This window comes from Falco rusticolus, chromosome 6 (genome assembly GCF_015220075.1).
Source record: "Falco rusticolus isolate bFalRus1 chromosome 6, bFalRus1.pri, whole genome shotgun sequence".
Classification (NCBI taxonomy): Eukaryota; Metazoa; Chordata; class Aves; order Falconiformes; family Falconidae; genus Falco; species Falco rusticolus.
Genome location: NC_051192.1, coordinates 79501193 through 79521297, shown reverse-complemented (window position 1 = coordinate 79521297; position 20105 = coordinate 79501193). Strand labels below are relative to the sequence as shown.

Here is a 20105-nt window from a genome sequence, read left to right as displayed (position 1 = left end):
AGGCCCAGTATTAGTATTACTTCTGTAAATACAGCAACAGAATTAAATCCACTGAGGCTGATTTTACCCTTAGAGAAAAATCAGAATTAGGCCCTGCGAATTAAGGAAAAAAACCCAGAGGGCTGTACTTTCTTTCCACAACAACATAAACAAAGCTAAAATGATGGTCATCCAACTTAAAACTATTACAGAAGGGTCTTTCTCCTTCTTTACAGAAAAAAACCCTTGCAATGCCCAAGAAACATGACACACAGAAAATCTTTATATATTAGCTTTTGAACAGATTTCAAGTCAGGAGAACTGCCATCCAGAAGCTACGTACTCAGGCATAATGCAGAAAGAGTGTACAGCAAAGCTATTTCACTCTCGTGGCTGTAGCAGCAAATGTTGGAAATCTGTGTTACAAACAGTGAGCACTGATTTCACCTGCCTGCTGCTGGCAGTGACATTCAACTGAATACAGTTACCTTTTTTTAGCTTTTGTTCGAGCTATTGTACCGTCACAAGCCGTATACGTTGGTTTACAATCTAAAAAAAGGAGAAAGACAAGAATGGTTTCATCTTTCAAGTTATCGGATTATGAACTGGCTGATCTAAACTTAGGATCTGTTTGAAATGTGCTCTTCATGTCTTCTTGGGTTAAACCCTCTGTGAAACTCTGTAAAATGGAAAGAATTCTTCCCTGTCTGACTGGCTTAATACGAATCTGTACTGCTGAATGGCACTTGTGCACTGATGATGACAGGCCTCTGTATAACTAGCCAGAGGAGTTCCTTGTGTTGCAAGGAACCTGCAAATGGGGAACGTCACTCCGATGCAACCATGGGGCCAGGAGCCGTACAACTCCATGGAGGTGAGCAAACACGTTTTGGAAAGCACTATTTGTCTCTCAGCATCTCCATAACAGAAAAGCACATATTTTGTTTCTGCCTTTGGAAAAATGTTAGAAAATGCTTCTCACTGCCGGAAACATTTCAACTGGTGGTAGCTATAGCAGATGCTCCAAAAGGGTCAGATCCATCTTGGAACAGGCCCAAGGAAAGACCAGTTTCCCTATTTCTGAAATAAACCAAGTAAAGATTACTCAATGCATGTGCATGAAAAAATGTGGCATCACTCACTCCATAACCCAGTCGAAAACGATCATGCAACAGCTAAGTATTTTTTTTTTTGATAGAAATGCCACCATCCTGTCAACACAAAACCTGGATTTTGTTAAAGAAACACAAGACTGAAAATAAACTTTTTATAAAGAAATGAATACTCGGTTGTTCCTTTGCTGCACTCCTGCATTGATGCAGGTGATAAATTTAGAAATAAACCAAAGTTTTTTTCTGGTATTTTTCACACTAAACCTGAGCTTTTGATTCCGCCTTTAACGTTAATTATCCCCACAGCCACTTCAAAACATTAAAATATGCATTATAACGCAAAAGCACACATGAGGTCAAGTCAGTTGTGTGTGAAGCAATACCTACAAGGTCTAATGATTAACAGTAGCCTGGCACCACTGGCATTTATGTTGCCTTGGTGTTTTCATTACAGAAGTTAACTGCATTTTATCTTTGACAACAAATCCTCTCTGACATATCATTGTTTTCTGTTTATTCTTCATATATATTAATCCTTTGTTTATTTTCACAAGTATGTAAACGTAGAAAACAAAGCCTTGTTAAAACACAGAACTTAAAACCTCCTGTCCCAAATATATCACACATGGTTAATGACAGAGAAGTTTCCAGACTGCTTGATTATTATTATAGAATTTTTCCTTCATCTGTCATAAAACTCTTCCTGCTATACCTGACTAAAGAGGTTCCATTTAACAGCAGCTAGTATTATTATTACAATGCTACTTTATGTAAATATTATGAGATGAAATTTTCTGAACCACTCAGTTTCACAGACAATTTAACAGGTACTTCCTCTGAAACAAGGTGGCCAAAAATAAACAGTATCAAAAAAACCCCCATGGGAGTGCAACACTATTTTTGAGGCCTGGAGGGCAAACACTAGCCTGGAAGACAAAACACTAGCCTGGAAGAGGAGGAGTGAGGGGAAAGCCAGAGGAGGAAGGAGGGTCTCCACCTTGCAGTACTCTCTCTTCATGCACTGTAGATTTCTGAGCATGACTTGATTTGCCTTGATAATGTTGCAGCGAAAAGGCAGAGGAAAAACCTGCTTCACAGTCTGGGAAGGATGGGATATGATGTATCCCATCAGGGAGTATCCCATTAGGGCATTTCATACAAATCTAGTTATTGGGATGTGATTTCAAAATTTGGACTTGAAGATTCTGAACACAAGCTTTCCATTCGCGCACTGTACAAGAAAAACTACATTAGCTACATACAAAATATGCCATGAAAAGTATTTTGCTTAAACTTCCTTAGGGCAGAATAACGGACTAGATGGCTTTCAGTGTCCCTTTTGACTGTATATTCTGTGATACAATATCATACATGAGATATGGGCATAAATCATTACCCAAGTACACAGCTGGGTAAAATAATAAGGTAACTGCTGTATTCTTCTCAAAAAATTTCTAGAATCAAAGACACACGCAGGCATAAACTCTTACAAGAAATTTTTCCAAAGTTCTTACAGATTTTAAGAAATTCAAACTAACATTTTACTGCCATATTAGGTGTATGTAAATTCTTTATAAGCAGGTCTAGAATTTACAGATAACTGGTAGCTTCAAGAGTCTGGACACCTAAGACTCTTTTTGCAGTAATTTCTGAGATTTTTGGAAGTAGCCATTCAGGTTGCACACAGGTGTTGTGATCTGTCATTCAGATACAAGCAGGCTTGATGTCTCAAATACTGGGTGGATCTCTTGTATCCCCAGCAGTGGATTTGAGAAATCAGACGTGTGCCAAATGTATCTGACTTGCTGTATGCAGGCAGAATAGATGTGCAGCTTCTGAGAAGGTGTGAAGTGTAAGAAATCCTGGACAGAAATACGAGACCCCATGCAATGCATCAGTACTTCAGAAATGAGCTTGATGTTCATTCAGTCCTGTGTTGTGTTCCTTCATTAGTTTCTTCATCAGAATTCTTTTTTCCTTTGCTGCTCTCCTTTGCATGCTTTTTTTTTTTTCTGAATAGAATGCAAATACTGAGTTCAACTGAAATTCTTAAAAAAATTAAAAAATCCGATATTCAAAACCATTCAAAATTAGATTGATTTCTTAAAATTCCACGTTGCATAAAAAATGTTTAGAAGGCAGCAAGCAAACTGAGAGAAGCTCAAGCATCTCTAGATGCAAATATAATCAAAATGATTTTGCAAAAGGAAGAAGTGAATAAGAACAGATTTCCTAGAAACTTTCATAAACTCACTTGTCACAGCAGAAGAACATGACAATCTCAGTGGGATTCTGGCCAGAGATTTATGACACATTACAACAGCAAGAAGGCTTACTTTTTCAGACAGTTAGCATGTTCCCTGTAGAAGTTCACAGCATACTGAAGCAGCTATAAAGTTCTCACTCACACTACATGAGTCCCAAGGCTCAGAAGCTTTTGGATTTCTTTTTGGAGTTAGATTCTTTTGGTCAGTGTGGTGTGATTTTTAAATTAACAGCCTAAACACCTTGAAAATAAAGCATTTATTCATTAGCCTAAATATTTCTCAAAAATGATACAGAAGCTCCCGCCATCCAGTTTAAGTAAGCGAGCAGGTTTACCTGATGACAGCACTCACATCCATCTCCATCACACTGTATGTATGCAGAAATAAGGTTAGTAGCAGAGCTGAGATCCATTCAGAAAATGTCCCAAACTCCTCACAGTATTGTGATTAATAACTGTGTTATATGTATGAGGTGATGATTAAGCATATTTCAACACGATAATTTTAAATTAGTCAGTCAATACAAGCATAAGTCAATAAGATTTATAACCTTTTACATTTACATTTCAAAACTTGTCCTTTAAAAATTTCCCTGAAAATGAAACATGAACTATTGCTCTTATATAAACTGACTAATGGGGTTTACACACATTGAAAACACATGGTATTCTTTACCATGGTTTGGACTTTCATAAACTGATGATTTTCTCAGTATAATAAAATAAGCCAATATTTTCAAGCTAGGTTTACGTTCCCACAAAGGAGAAGTCTATTCTTATATTACCCAAGAGAAAACTGGATCTAATCTTTTGTGGAAGGTAGGAAAGAATTCTGAGGTAACTGAAAAGTCCTTTTTGCAGATTAAAAAACCTGGTGTCATATGTAGACAGGTACAAGACAGGTGTTGTAGATGTCTGTTGCCTGTCCATCTTGTTTCTTTTCCTTCCAAATTCTTCATAGCTGATGATACAGGGTCCATGTTTCTAGGACCTAGTTCAGCTATTTATTACTTTCTCCTTTTTCAATAACTTAAATTACATTTCTCTTAAATTTCTTAATTAGTAGATAATAAAGATTCTGAAATTGGTAAGTCATAATCAAACAAGTGCTAGGGATAAGGCTTTGTTTCCTTTCAGAACTTATTAACAGAATAAAAACCAAACTCAAAGACACAAAGAAGCAAGGGGACGGGAACAGACAAAACTGTCTGGAGAGCCCACTGATTCCAGGAGGAACATTTTGAGGAAGTTTTCCACAAGGTGTTGAGCTCTACTGTAAGTATTTTAGCTTAATGCAGTGTGTCACGAAGACACAAGGCTGGATTATCTTTAATGCCCCCCGCTAAATGAAAACTGAAATTAAAGCAATGATCAGCACTTTCTCCCTGTCTTGAAAACATCAAGATTTCTGCAGGAGGTTCCATAATGTTTCCAGGATGTGGCTGGTACAGAACCAAGTTGTTAATATTCAGCACACGTGAGAACGGCCAAAAAACGAACATGCAGTGGAGACAGACAAAATATATTCCCATTATTATTATTTTAGAGACTCTAAGTTTTGTTGCAACAGAAATGATACTAGTAGTTGGATCAGGAGAGTAAAAATTAACATCAATGCATAAAAGAATTGCTGGAGAGATAGACAAAACCTATTGAATGAACTGCATACATTTGATGATGATGATTATCAGCTTTCAAATAACTTAAGTCTGAAGTATGCGGAACTAGAATACTCTTCTAACTTTAAACATTCTCAGGAGAAAACAATAAAGAGAAAGTTTCCATACCATGTTAAGCATTGCCTGTTTAAAGCCTGTGGGTTTTGCAATTTACTGAGAAATCTTTTGGAAGGATTTCTCTGTGGGTGTACGGTGCACTTTATATGCATGAAGAAGAGGACACACATGCATATGGTCCCAAGGTCTTCCTTTCTACGTGTGCCTGATGGCCAGTGCAAGCCCATGCATGGGTACAGTTATGGCCAGAGAGAAGAGTTCAGTTTGGCACGTTTTGCTGGGTACCGATTCAGCAACATTTCTGCTGCCAAAGTCACCTTTCTGATCTCCCACCAAGACTCATAACCACTCGCTTTTTCCACCTGCGCAGTGACAGTATCATTAGTGTAAGCTTTAGAAACACAGTAGTTGGATCACTCATATCAAGCTCTTGAACTAAATACTTCACTAATAATTCTCTAGTTAAATGACTCAAAAAATTTAGAGCTGCAATAACATCCTTGGAAACCTTCACCAGCGTGTATGCCCATGTTACCTCTTTTTTCACTTTGTATTTGGAATAGGCATGGAGCCACACTGGCAGACCGCAAACAACAGTAAAGGACACAAATGTCAATCCCAACAAGTAGCTGAGATGTCCATGACCCACCCCCACCCCCTCAACACAAAGGCTGATGCAGGAGAATGAAGCACGTCTTATACCACGACAAACAATGCATGCATCTCAAAGCGGGATTTTCCATTCCCCTGTTCTCTGGTCATGGAAGAGCCTGATCAATAATCTGTTTCATAGATGTGCTTCAGCCTCTGCCTTATCCTACCACACCTGATGGATGCATTATTAACTCTAATACACAGACAGGCTGCAAATCTTTGCAGGAGTGCTGGGGTGCCAGTGAAGGTTACGTGACAATGGCAATCCACAAGCTGAGCATAGTGGAAACACTCCACAGAAATTTTGGTCCCATAAGATCTCTATCTCAGAAACGGGTTACACTATTCTCCAGCCTCCTTTATGCTGTGGAGTTTTATCAGAGTCCCAGCCTTTTTTATAAGAGCTTAAGGCTTCAACCCCCAGACGTATAGATTCATAGCCACAGGAAGGCACAACATTATCAGAAGGTCTAAAAAACCTTTTAACTCTGCAATAAGCTTTGATCCCCCTCTCCCCAGCAGTGATTCCGGCACTGCTGTTTCCAGCATGGCATCGCAGCTTCTCCCTGACCCTTCAGGAGAAAGGCAGCCTGCAGGACAGCGTCAGCTCTGCTCCGTGCCAGGGGTTGGAGCGAGGTCAATGAAGGATGAGGAAAGGAGGGATGGAGAGCAGCAGCTCAGCTGAGGCTGCAGTGCAGGACCTAGGTCTGGGGCCCATCTGCCCCCCGCCCCAGGGTCAGGGCTCTGGTAGCACCCGGTCCCAGTTGTGATGCCACAGCTGCCAGCGGATGGGTGCCACAGGGGTGAGCACCTCCACTCGTGGTCACTCTCACACTTGTGACAATTCAGCTGCACTGCCAGCGTTGGCTGCAAGTGCAACATTTAAATGCTACGTGGAGGACTGAACTCCAAATAAAAGTATCTCAGAGAAAAGCCTGGCTAAGTGTGACACTGGGCAATCCGTGCCTGGCAAGGCACAACGGAAGGAGGTTTACTGAGTGTACTGCCATACGCCCCCCGACACCCAGATGTGGGGCACAAAGCAGGATGCATTGCCCAGAGACTTGCGCAGATGGCAAATGAAAGCCTCCCCCATGGTGCCCCAGAAGCCTAATAAATAAATAAATAAATACATGAGAGGTCCCCACATGTGGGGAAGGATAGGGAGAAAGGAAATCAGCTTCTCTAACAGGGAGAGATGCCCCTAAGAAAAAAGTAATCTTCTGAGATGTAATTCTCTGAACCGATATTAGCAGGACTAAGTGGTTCATATGAACTCTTCAAAGCCCAAGCCACCATTCTGGAGGTATTAATTGTTTTTTCCTTACTTCCTAGCAATCTGTAATTACAGTGTTGACAATTGCATTAACCTTCTGCTAACACAATCTTACTAAAATTGTTCAAAAGGCTCTGTAAACTTCAGCCTGCTGTATTTATTTTCTATAATTTCTCTATAAATTTCTATAATATATCTATAAATTTGTTTGCTGCAGTCAAGAATGAGAGTGATCTGCTGCATACTGCCAAAATCAAGGGAAGATGCTTAATCCATACTTATGCTTCAGCTGTAATTTTAAACACAGGAGCCACACACACATTAGAAAAAAAAAAAAAAAAAAAGCAGCCAGAGAAGTAATGTAATCTCCATGCTTGAACAGTTCAAAAATCTTTAAAGAATATATATATGGACCTTAACATTTCTTGTAAAAAAATGGCACTGTTTCTTACCATTTTGTTTGATTTGACCGAAGACTGAGGCATACAACAGATTCTGGTTGGCTTGTGCATCGCAGCTACAAGGAAACCCTCCTGCCAAAGTCTACATAAGCAGAAATATGACATTGAAAGGCTGTGCTGGAAATGCAGTATTTTTGCTGGTTTTTTAATGGCTTCAGTCAGCACTCAACAAACAGGAAACATTTATGAGCATTTCCAGTCTGCAAAAGACTATATACATGAACATATAAAGAATTATTTACTGGAGAATATTAGACACAATTTGTTAAAGAAGAGGAAACAAAAATGCAGAAAAGTGAAGTGACATGCCTCAGGGTATACACAGAGACTATACCAATAACCGACTTCAAATATCCAGCCTCTGAGTTCCCATTGACCGACTACTCCATGTATTTCACCCCTTCCCTTACAGAAAGGGCTACAGTGCCAGACTGCTGGCAGGAGTGTAAAGGAGTTTGACCCAAAGGAATAAACAGAACTGGACTATGGCTCAACAGTCACTTGGGTAAGGCAAATGTAACCATATCATGCTACAGAAAAATAAATCAGCCTGAAGAGATGGGTTTAGAAAGCAAGGAATGCAAGGAACACACAACAGAGTAAGTGCTGGGAACATGCCCTATAGTAAATACCTACACATATAAGTTACTCAAAGCTCCTGCAAACGAAAAGCAAATCCTGTCTATCTCAGACACAGAAAATATGAGCACATACTGTGTGACAGTATATGCGCGCACTGTCCAGCTGGATGCGCTACGTCAGCACATCCTTGCGGCGCATCTTTCCAAATGGGAACAGCACGCTGTGCAGCAGTCCAGACGACAAAGGTCACAGCGGATGGGGAAGGTGCTTCACTGCTGTCGTCACTAAACCTCAAAGGAATATCATGAAATATTCATTAGGCTTCTGGAAGCAAAGGCAGGTATAGTGCTGGATTTTAGTGCCGCAGAATAAAGAAAGGAAGGGGCAATTAGCCTTCACTCATAAAATTCCTGACAAGGTCTGGGCGACATTTCCTCCTGAAAGGTTTGTTACTCTTTGTGGGCTTCTCTTTAGGATGATATATATTAGTGACAAAGTATCTAGATGGCAGCTCAATAAATAGAGGTTTGCCCTTTTTTTGCCATTTCCTTCTAAAATGAAAACACAATGAACATGTACACATGCTCCTAAAAGTTAGTATTGCCTTTATTATTACTCTTAGCACTACTTATTAGTACTGCTAATACTAATACTACTTATTACTACTGCTATTGCTACCAGTTTTAACCTAATTGAGCTTTGTTTTCATTGACATTGCTTTTCTCAAAGTTTAGTATTCTGATTTTCTGTCTGCGGAAAGGGGAAATGGGTGCAGTACTGATAGTGGTTAATGCATCTACCAGTGCTGTTTTACACTCATCGTGTTTCCTGTGATACCAGTCCAGGGTTTGTGCCATTTTTCAGCTTGAAAAATGTGCTGCCTGGTAGATTTCACCACATAAGCCACAACTGTCACCTTCTCTCAGCTCCGTCACTGAAAGCAAAGCAATCTTGGCATGAGATCACAAACTGCACTTAAGCAAAATACATTCTTTGTGCTTCCACTTTCCATGGTTCTGGCCAAGAAAAGGGTTTTCTGAACCCCTCTTCCCCGCTCTGATTTAATTTTGGTACTCTATTTTTCCTTGTCTCTGTAGCGATACTACTTTAACTCTGTTTTCTTACTGCTTTGCCCAACCTCACTCTGGATCATATCTTTCTTCAGTCTTATGTTTGCTGTGCCCTAAATGCCCCTATTAGTTTTCCTACAATAACCACTGTATGTACCAATTATATGTACTCATCTATAAACTTTCTACACATTTCTTCTCTGTAGTTAAAGTGATTTACCATTGTGTATTATCCAGAAGCTTTTAGTAACCTTTCTATTTATTTTCACTTACAACTTTAGGCAAACTCTACTGCTTTTCCAGTTTTGAATCTGCATTAAAATTGAGGAAAAAAGAGTAGTTTGCCTCTATTTTGTGTCATAGATATCCCACTTGTAGTATGGTTCCAAGACCCAAGGTTAAAAGTAAGTGAAGGAAGAGCTGGAGATGTGCTTCTAAAAGCACAGCACCACACTTACAATTCATATGGAAGGGAAGGATTATCTATTTCAATTTGTAAAATAAACAGTGATATGAAAGATTGAGCTCATCTATCTCTGTGCTAGCTGTGATTGTACTTATAAAGTCATCCTCACCATCTTGCTTATATTCAGCGGCGATAAGTAAACCCTTTCCCCACCTTTCTGCCATCTGGATTATACTACAGTAGCCCAACCTTATATTGCATCCGCAAGCACTCACATTCCCAGAAAACTTTCTTTAATCTCACAAGGTCCAGTTGCTTGGATTCCCTCCTCAATGCCAGGGAAGACATATTCGCCTGTGTTAGGTTAAACTACCTGCACATCAATGAATATCAGCGTGTGGCTCAAGCAATTTTGGAAGAATACGAGATCTTAATTTTCTTAGTCTTCATATATGAAAAATACTTCAATAAGCAAGGCTTTTATCATGGCACAGCATTTTTTGATTGAAAGACAGGGACAACCTAAATTCTGCCCTCAGTGTAACACCAAGGTAACTTCACTGGCTTTCTGCTTAGTATACACAATTTGGCTTTTGATTTTTGATTAGTCAATTTATTTTTGTTACTGAGCAAAAAAGCTCATATCAGTGTCCAAAATGATGATGAGGTTCTGAGAATGGTAATGCTGCAGTAGAATAATGGTACGAAAAAGAACTAGGGCCAGTTTTCCATCAGCTTTACAATCACTGTAAACGTCAAATGACGAGAACTGTTATAATTCTTTAAATAGCTTAAGCCAAAAACTTTTAAGAATAAGTATCCAAAAATAGCATTGTAGTAAATTTTGTATAGAGGAGGGATTTAACAGACTTTCTATTCACTTTTAAGTACAGAAGAAAATATAATTGTCCTTTAACTCTAGAAAAGGCAAAGGCAAAAGTCTAAGCTATCCGCCACCAAAAGCACAAACGGTATTTTCAGGGGCACATAAAACTAAAGGAGAAGGAATGAAAGCAGCACTGGAAAGCAAGTATGTATAACTGAGTGATATTTTAACATTTTCTGTCATAAGCAATTTAGACAAGGTTAATTTCTGGGTACGCTGCATACAAGGAACGTATACAACATTAAGCACCATCTGTTGTGTGTGGTGGAAACCACAAGTGGAACAGCAGGCAGTATCTGGAGGTGGGATCAGGTTCCTTTAGGGGACGCTTCAGCATGCTCATAAACAAAAATGTCAGGCACTGCTCTAAGACTTCATGCCCATTCAAGGATTTTAACACACATTACTGACACGTATCGCATCTCTCAGCCACTAAGAGAAGCAGGTAAACCTTCTATTAACAGATTGCAAAAATGAACCACAGAATGGCTTTTACACTTCTTAAGAGTTTAGGAGGAGGTGTGATGTGAATGGGCAGAAAGAAGGTCAATTCCCCATCTTGTAGCCGATTTCCTTCTGGATAACATTGTCATAATGACTACGGTAGCATTAGTAGGTTTTGAAACCAAATTGTCAGACCTGAATAGAAAGCAGCCACGTTTATCTGCTGATGTGTATTCTTTGCTCAAACTGTCCATTCTAGAGCAGGTATTTCAGTAACGGAACAACTGCCCAGCTGCTGTCATGCAGTACAGGGAGGTCTGCAACCCACCAGCACTGAAACTTATCTTTGAAACTACTGAAATATGAAATACCCTCTTAATACTTGAAATTCTTGTAAAACCATGGACATTCTTGAATTTCTTGACTAAAAAAAAAAAACCAAAACCAAAAACAACCACCAACCAAAAAACCCCTTGCAAATTCTCCAAGTGCTTTACCATACAAGTGGTCCCAACAGCATATGATGGGTACAAATTTATTACCAATGAATTCTAGATTGTTTACAGAACTGTTTTTGCAGCAAGTCCCATTGCTAGTGGGGAGTTTTTGAAGCTGCTAAAGCAGGTTCAATATAGAAATATCATGCTTCTTTTCAACAAGCAGTCCCGTGCTCTCCAAGATCACATCCTCAGAGGCACACTTACACAATTTACATCAAACAGCTAATCAGGCCACTGATCTCGCACGGTGCTCCTTGCTTCCTGTGGAAAGCTAAACTAAACAGCAGCGTGTGCTCAGCTGCAGCATGTTTAGCGGCTTACTGGACATTTCTCCAGCTTGAAGACCAAGTATTTAAGTGAACAACGGAAAGCTGCTCTATAATTAAGAGATTATTATTTTTGAGTTCTTCATACAAGCCTCCCTCTAAAGCTGAGAGCTGATGCTAAGCACAGTGACGAAGAACACCCAGTACCTAACCAAATATGATACGGCAACTTTTATCTCGATCAGGTACTGACTGCACTGTTGGCAGCGAAGAGTGAGTCACATGGTCATTAGCAGATCTAGACTGATTACCAGCTTCTAACACTAATTTTCTGCTTTACTTTTTGTAAGAACAGTAATCTGCAAAACAGGAGGAGGCAATCACCCCTGGATTCTTGTGTAGCCGAGCGAGAAAGAGAGATTCTCAGAACTGCTCTGTGAAAAAGCTTAATCTTCTCTTTTCTCTCTATGGATGGAGCCAAGAGAAGTTGAGGTACCCAAGCCAGATGCCTAAGGTAAGCAAGTGTGACAACAGCCAACGAACGGCCTTATACCAAATCTTAAACCACAAAACAGTTTGGATTTGCTGCCCATCAGCCATGATTATTGGAGGCAATTTTGGTGTCCCTTAACACATTCTGCCAGCGTAGCAACGGCAACATGTCAAGCTTAAAAAGTGGTATTTCTCAGGGTTTCTCAAACAACAAATAATGTTTAGAAAGGAATAAAAAATTTGCCTGACCCATGAGTACACTCCAAGCCTGTCAGGAGCCCCAAGTTTTACAGATTAAATAGAAAAAAAAAAAATAAAAATCAACATTAGTTCACATAAATAGATTTACTTGCATTTCTGGACTTTTAGTGTCTGCTACTCTTATTAGGGAGGTCACGAGTAAAATATTTATTGATTTCAGTGTGACACGTCACACATTTTGAGCCTATTTAGAAAGATACAACCAGGAAAGTCAAGCTACATGTAGCCAGAAGAGCACATCACACTACGCCCTGTTATTCAAAATAAAAGGGACCTTAGCGGGGGCTTTTCAGGCAAAGTGATTTAATGTGTTCTGAATTCACTCTTTCATTTAAATTAACTTAACTTTCCTCAACATGCTTGTGTACACAAAACCATAGAGAAGATGCCTCTTCAAATATACCAAAAATAAAAGTCTGCAATCAATTAACTCATCTTTCATCTTGTCATCACTTAGACAATGTAGTTGAATACTTCTCTGCAGTGCCTCATTTCTCTGTCCCTCGAGATCTGCCTGCACCAGTATGGTTAGGAAAGTTAAGCTGAATTAACTAGACATGTGAAAAAAATGCATCAGTAAAAAAGTATTAATCCCTAAGGTGCAGTCCTCATTCACAGACAAAGCTGTCTTAATTCCTCACTACTTCAACTCTCAAAAGGAGCACCTAAACCAGGCTTTTGTGCACTTAAATTAATTCAATTTTACTTAACACCTTTATTTAACATCCTCCTGTGACAAAGCAATGCCAACAAAATCCTTAGCATAAACACTTTCAGGAACGAAAACATCTTTATTGCTGGTGGTGTTTATTTCACTTTGGGAGCAGGCTATTGTCAGAGCAGAAGTCATCTTTTGCCAGGGGAAGTCTAATCTCCATTCAGATGGTTAGTGGTAAATGCTATTAAAAAAACCCTCAAACACCTTCCCGATACCAGACAACCATATTTAATATTCTTCATGATAGCTGTGGCTAATGACAACTTCTAAAATAATGTAGGTAGATTATTTGCCTGCTTCACTCAATAACATATGAAAAAACATTTCTAAATTTAGTCTTTTAAACAGCAAGTTTTTCTGGTTTTGCAATTTATTTTATTTTTATAAATGTTTTCAAACAATTTGCTAGTTATTAAATGTTACTGCGTTCTAGTGCTCCTCACAGTGTTAGACAATGCCTCTACTCAACACTTTTGTGTAACAATTCAAACATTTCTCTTTCTCATAAGTAGATACTTACAGCTTCCTACAGTAGCTTAGTCTATCATTTAGCTTTTCAGCAGAACCAAGCTATGCTGGTTATAGAACTTGGCATTTCAGGTAAAATTATAGCCCTTTGTTACAGTATTTATATTTCTCTCTACAATGTTCCCAGAGCATTTGCTCCAGCCATCACTGTAACATATCAGTAAAAGCTGTCTTTTGCTGGTATTTGTCGCAAACATTTTCGCTGAATTATGCAGGATGCAGAAAGCCAGAAGCATAACTGGAAAGAGAAGAGAAAGTAAAAGTTATAGCTGTGATGGCACAGCCCCAGAGCAAAGGAGGAAGAAAGCAGGGGTGGAGTAGGCAAAGCTGGAGGCAAACAGGATGGAGGAGGTGGAAGGATGCTCTGTCCAGCTGGCGACCGCTGCCAAGGCATCTTTTGGAAACTCTGGCTTCCCTGTTCCGGCAGCAGTTGCTTTTTTGAGCAACTTTGTTTTGCTGTTTGTTTTGCATCACACAGTGTCATCTGCCTCTGCCTCTCGCTGTGCCCCAGCCAGCTGTCCCATCCTCCTTTGCACGCTCACTGCTTGCTACAGCAGGAGAACAGACTGTGTGAGAGTCCCTTAGCCACAATTGGCACACGTTTGCTACGGTCTCTTTCCCTTTATTATTCCCTAGCAATCATCTCTTGATAGCCTGCCGTCTCTTTCCCCATCTTCTCATTTACAAACACAAATATATTCACAGTAGAGCATCCACTGCCCTTATTCTGTCCAAAACTCACTGCTCATTCAGTGTAACCCTTATAAGCAATAGCAATTAACAAAAAGTTTGCTTAAAAGAGATGCAATGGCCCCGAGAGCACAAAAGGACCTGATTGCCCCTGCCCAATCCCTGTGGGGCTCCCCCCACGCTGCCCACAGCCCAGGACCCCATTTCACACCCTCAAGGCGACCGGTCCCTGTCCCAGTGATGCCGCAACAAGGCTAGTCTCCAGCTCCATTCCCACCCCTACTGGTAGGCAGTCTTCTGGGTACACCCCCTATCCATGTACGTGCACCTTGTCTCAAGCCCTGATTCTGACCCTGGCTTCATTAGCTTCCCTTGGCAGACCCTGGTACCAGTCAATCACTCGGTGCTGTCAATGGCCCCATCACTACCAGTCTGGTGCTCAGCCCCACAGGGATGCACGCCACAGGGAGGGCATATCCTTGTGCAGTCAGCCCTTGCTGCTTCCTGACAGGAGGCAGTTTATTTTACAATAATTTCTTACTAAAATGCAAGTTTCTACTTGTAAATTGCAAATTTCTTGCCTTCTGTGTCCTGTTTAAGGTTTCTCTCTAGCCTTGTTACCTTTGCAAGAGGGTTATAACTTAAAGATACGTGCACACCTCTTCTGTGCTCCATTCTTTCCCATTCTGAGCCCCCACCACCCAAGAAAAGCCAATACTTTGGCGCTTGAATGTAACATATGAAATCAAAAAAATGGCCAAAGTAAGGAAAAGTGCTACAACCAAGGCATTTCGGTTTTTGCATTTCAGACTTAATGGTTAGAGCCGTTTCCCTTTTTCTCCCAAAAGAGCAGCTCTTCCAGCATCCCAGTATACTAACCTTCTGCTTGAATAACTGTTGGTGGGTAGAGAGCCCTCTCAGGCAGGATCAACCTCTCCTAAGGACAACCTAAGGAACTGCCCAGAAGGAAATAGCTGGCAATGTGGTACTTCTCCCAGGCTCCCGTCCTGCTCCTGGAGAGCACTGTGCCTAGCTAGGTGCATGGCAGCAGCATGCATCTGCGTCAGTGTCCAAGCGGGCCCTAGCTTCAAGACTGAATGGCCATACACAAAGTTTTGAAATTGTGAGGCCACTGTCCATGGTCATTGACGTGACTTGGAAGGGACTTACTCTGCTGTGGCTGTTTCTTGGTCAGAAGTAAAACGACAATGAATGTAATTTGGGGTGCCGAACTTAAGCTCCTGCTGGGAATGGCTCTTCTCCAAACATTTGCTTTGGTTTAATTTATACTCAAAGGCTAGAAACGTGTCTATCTTAACATCAACAGAGGCTCTAGAGATTGTGCAGCTGGGGGTTAATCTAATATATAAGCTGCTCTGGAAAGCTCATAAAAATGAGCCCAACACCCAGCTGGCCAGGGGAAATGTTCGTATGTAGCAGAAGATGAGATTCTTTGCACCAGTGCACATAAGTGTTTGAACAACTGGTGAAATCATGCCTTGTGTTTGAGTTGGTTCAGGTGCTCTTACTGTTATCAAACACATTCTATGTATGTGCATGTTTGAACCCCCAGGACAAGGAGAGTGACAGATGAAATATTCCTACAGAATAAGAAAACAAAACCCAGAAGAGCTCTGATTGTAGAGAGATGAGATATAAATGAAGTATATAACATAAGCAAAATTAAAGTAAAATAAATGACTATATTAATCCATAAGTTAAGCCAGAGGTTTATAATGATTTTAATATCCAGCTTCATTGCTCTTGAATTTATTGCACTGATGGCCAGTCCAGTTTCCTAGACACCGTTACATCTGGCTCTGCAGTTCATTTTGAAAGAACTCGAAACCTCAGCCCATTTAAAAATTAAGTTCATCTGTGACTTTCTTGCAAAGGGTTGCAAAGAGTGTCTTCTGACGCCTACTGCTTGCCTCTGTACGGCAGCCAAGTACGAAAAAGAGCCTTTGAGCCACCTACATTCCCCTCTCAATGCTGCACTTGATTCAAAAACAAAACTCCTATATATTGCTTGCACGATGCGGACATGGCAGTGGCCTTTGAAAACATTTAACTGCGTTGCAGTAGAAACAGAGGCTATAAAATTATGTTTCATGAAAATTACTTTAAAAGGACAGAACACCGGTATATTCATTTTAAGAATATTGCATGAATGAATCAGAAAACATTGTCAAATGAAGTGGGGACATCAGCCTCCCGCAAAGTGGAAGCGCTTCTTCAAGAAGAGACTTCGCGTTGCACAAAATTATGGAAGAGTTAGAAGTATGATAGCTGCTCCTTTCTTGCTATTTATATATAAAGCTACTAGAAGTATTACTTGGCAAAAATTTATTAACAAGTTCCTTGAAGAGATACTGGAATGTTTACTGGTCTAGAGGGACAGATATTTTCCCAGTTTGCTATTCCCTTTAAACTGTTTTATTTTCCATTAGCTATAAAATCCTTATGTTTTTACAGTGCTGAAGAGTAAGATTTTTTTTCAAAAGACGCAGCTGAAAATAAGCAGCACCAAATACTTGATTTGCTTACCTTGTCATTACCCTTGTCTCCCCTAATCAGTCAAAACCCAACTTTCATGACACTATACAATCAATGAATTTGCCTTCAAGAAAAATTATTTTCATTGGAATTTTCTGTTTCTTGCTTCTCTGTACTTTCACAACAAAACTCCTTTTTCACTTGTTTGAGGGACAAACTCCCAAGCCAACTGAGAAAAACTGGAAAGTACTGAAATGCTGTGATTTCTCCTGTACCTGGAATTTTTGTACTGCCCTATTTTCTCAGTACTATGGTACAGAGTCATAACATAAAACATCGTGAGACACTCTGTGCTGCTGGACGTGTCAGATGAGAAAAAGTTGAACTGTCTTGCCACATGCATTGTCTGCTCCCCCACATGAAAAGCTCGTCCCAATTACAACTACAGTTTGCTTTCAGAAAGCATGTACCACAGCTTCAATCCTTTCCTTCTTTCCTCCACTCATGTTAAAGGCATTCCTTTAACATGAATTTGCACCCCAAGGGCTCCCGAACAAGATCACGTTTATCTTTCACAGAAATAAGACATTGTAAACTTAGTCAAGGGACTATGGCATGAAAGTAGAAGAGGAAATTTATTAAAGGAGGGGAACGTTGTGCAAGATTTCCTCCTGCACATTTTGAATGACGCCTGATCTGCAATCAAATATACACACAGAGTACGAAGCATGAAAATGAAAAGGGTAAGTCTGAAAGCTGATTATATATATATATATACGAGAGTTAGAATATTCCATTTGTGGCCCCTGTGCAACTACAGCTTTCTGACCTCTTCTGATTTCAAACTCTTCTTCTTATATACATATACTACATCATATAGGTGTTCATTCCTCTTATTATTGTACCTTGTGGCCAGAAGCTAACTTTCACATGGTATACTACCCACATTTCTCTACTTACTGACTACCATTAGGTGGGAGTTTAACGAAAGAGCCACTTTTCACAGTTGGAGGGTATGAGATGTGCATTTGCTTCTTAGACGTGCTGGACCAAATGCTAAGCTGATGAATTCAAAAGAACAAAGTACATGACCTGAAGCTTTCCTAGTGCTTTTTTTGATAATAAAAATGTTAAGGTCTGTAAGTTGAAGCACAATACACCCAAACCCCAGTCTCGCACGTAGATAGTATGAGTGGCCCAGCATGGTTATGGCAATGCCAACACTTTCAGGATATAGAAAATACTACTTGAATAAATACCCGAACATATCAACCTTCGCCAAACTCTTCAGCTTTCTGGAGTGTGAGAACATTTCTGGCTTATTTTGACAGTACTTTTGACCACTAAGCATAAGCACAGGATTCCAGAGCATAAGTCAAATGAAAGGAGATTGTTTCTCCCATGTTTCCGAACCTCAAAAAATGCATAGTCTAAAAGTCAGTTTCAAACCTGAATGAAATTTTGGATTAAATCAATTTCAGTTCATATTCCACTGGCATTTTTACAGACAACCCTAATTATTAGCTATTTAAGACAAAGCAAATGTGCTTTGGGGACAATGTGCTAAAGGGAACTGACTTTAATATGGAATATGTGATACTGTGCAAGCACAAGTTTCCATTACTCTTGCACAGTGCTTGCAGTATCTTTTCCTTGGTAGTCACAAGACAGCTTCTGAAGTCTCAGAGGCTTCCCATACTGGACTTGAAGACTAAAACGAAACACTTACAAACACTTTAAACAGCACATCACTTTAAAATTTGCCTAGTAACTCTCAGGGAAGGAGTCTGATGAGTAAAATGCCTTTTGGAGATCAAGGTCTTTGAGGGTCTGTGCAATTTTAGAAAGCCTAGGGCCAAGTTCATCACTGGTATAACTCTACTGATTCATGAATTTGATGGAGTTATGTCAGGGATAAATCTGTCCCCTGGTAGCTTGCAGCTAGATGGACGAATACTACTGTATGAGCATAAAAAGACATCGTGTTACAGTCTCTCTCTTTGGGTTTGGGAAAGTTTTCTTCCACATTTAAACATTTATGAACCTCTAAAAAACTTCTTAATAGTTAAAGGGTAGATTCATTATGTTTCTTATATATATGTGCCCAATCCTAGTGAAAATAGCATTAATGAGCAAATGTATAATTGTTAAAGCTGATGTCCTGTTGGAAATATGAGGCTGAACAAGGAAGGTAATGGCTGTATTTTTCAGGTTCATTTAAATGTAATAAGCTAACATTGCTATTCCCATTAAGACCATTGGAAATGTAATTAAATGCCGAAATGACTACTAACATGATTAAACAAGGAATAAGGAACTTTATTAACTAAGCTTATTAAAGACATTTCACATTTTGTCCTGCTTGGTAATAAATCACATTGGTTTTTTTTAGAGCATATCAACAGGCAAGCAATTTTATCCTTACTCTGTTCAATGGAAGATTAGTGCTGGAATGCTATTCCTTTTTTTTAAAAAAAATATATCAGTTATATGTGTGCCATAGATGTTTATGATGGGTTTTTTTGGTTGGGGGGTTTTTTTGGGTTTTTTTTTTTTTTTTTCATATCAAGTCTTTATTTCCTTGCTAATGCAGTAGAGAGTGCTCTCTTTAAAATGCCTACAATCTAATTAAACAATGTATGTGTTTATACCTTGAGCTTGGTCTGGTATGCACAGAAGAAAACAGATTTTGTGGAATATATTCATGTATAATTTAAGCATATAGCACTATCATAGTGCTTATTTAATTAAGAGTTTCTTCAGTAACTTATTTTTCCCCATAAAGGGCTATACTGTCATCAAGTTACCTTCCCCACTAACCTTATATGAATGTAATCACTTCATTTCTGTTCACTGTTGCTCTGTTTATACATTCACTACTATATATTTTTTTATATGATAGTGTATGCAACCACATACATGAATATGATGCATGATAATATGTAATGCATGCATTTATACATACACATATATGCCATCTATATTATATAGATAGACATATATGTGTACATGTATATATCAGTGTTATATGAATCAACATAACATATACTGATATGGTAAATAAATTATCTACAAATTCTACTTGTAGGGGTTTTTTTTGTTTGTTTGGTTTTATTTAATTCCAATTAATGGAAAAGTATGAACACTACCTCTGGAGTCTACTCTACCACCACTAGAAACATCTTCATTTATCCATGAGTCTCCACTGACAATTTCTCACCATGTTTTATCAGAAAAATTGCTCGAGCCCTATTCTATCCAATAAAGCACTCATGGACATCC

General features: G+C 39.4%; 1 protein-coding gene across 1 annotated transcript in view; it reads right to left on the bottom strand.

The window, feature by feature from the left end:
- Positions 1-9890, bottom strand: part of KCNQ5 (potassium voltage-gated channel subfamily Q member 5) — a 122942-nt gene extending 113052 nt beyond the window's left edge. The window contains exons 1-2 of the mRNA XM_037392966.1: positions 9818-9890; positions 468-528 (exon numbers count right to left, since the gene is read on the bottom strand). Of these exons, the coding sequence (XP_037248863.1) occupies positions 468-528; positions 9818-9890 (134 nt within the window). The remainder of the gene's footprint in view (positions 1-467; positions 529-9817) is intronic.
- Positions 9891-20105: the final 10215 nt, after the last annotated feature.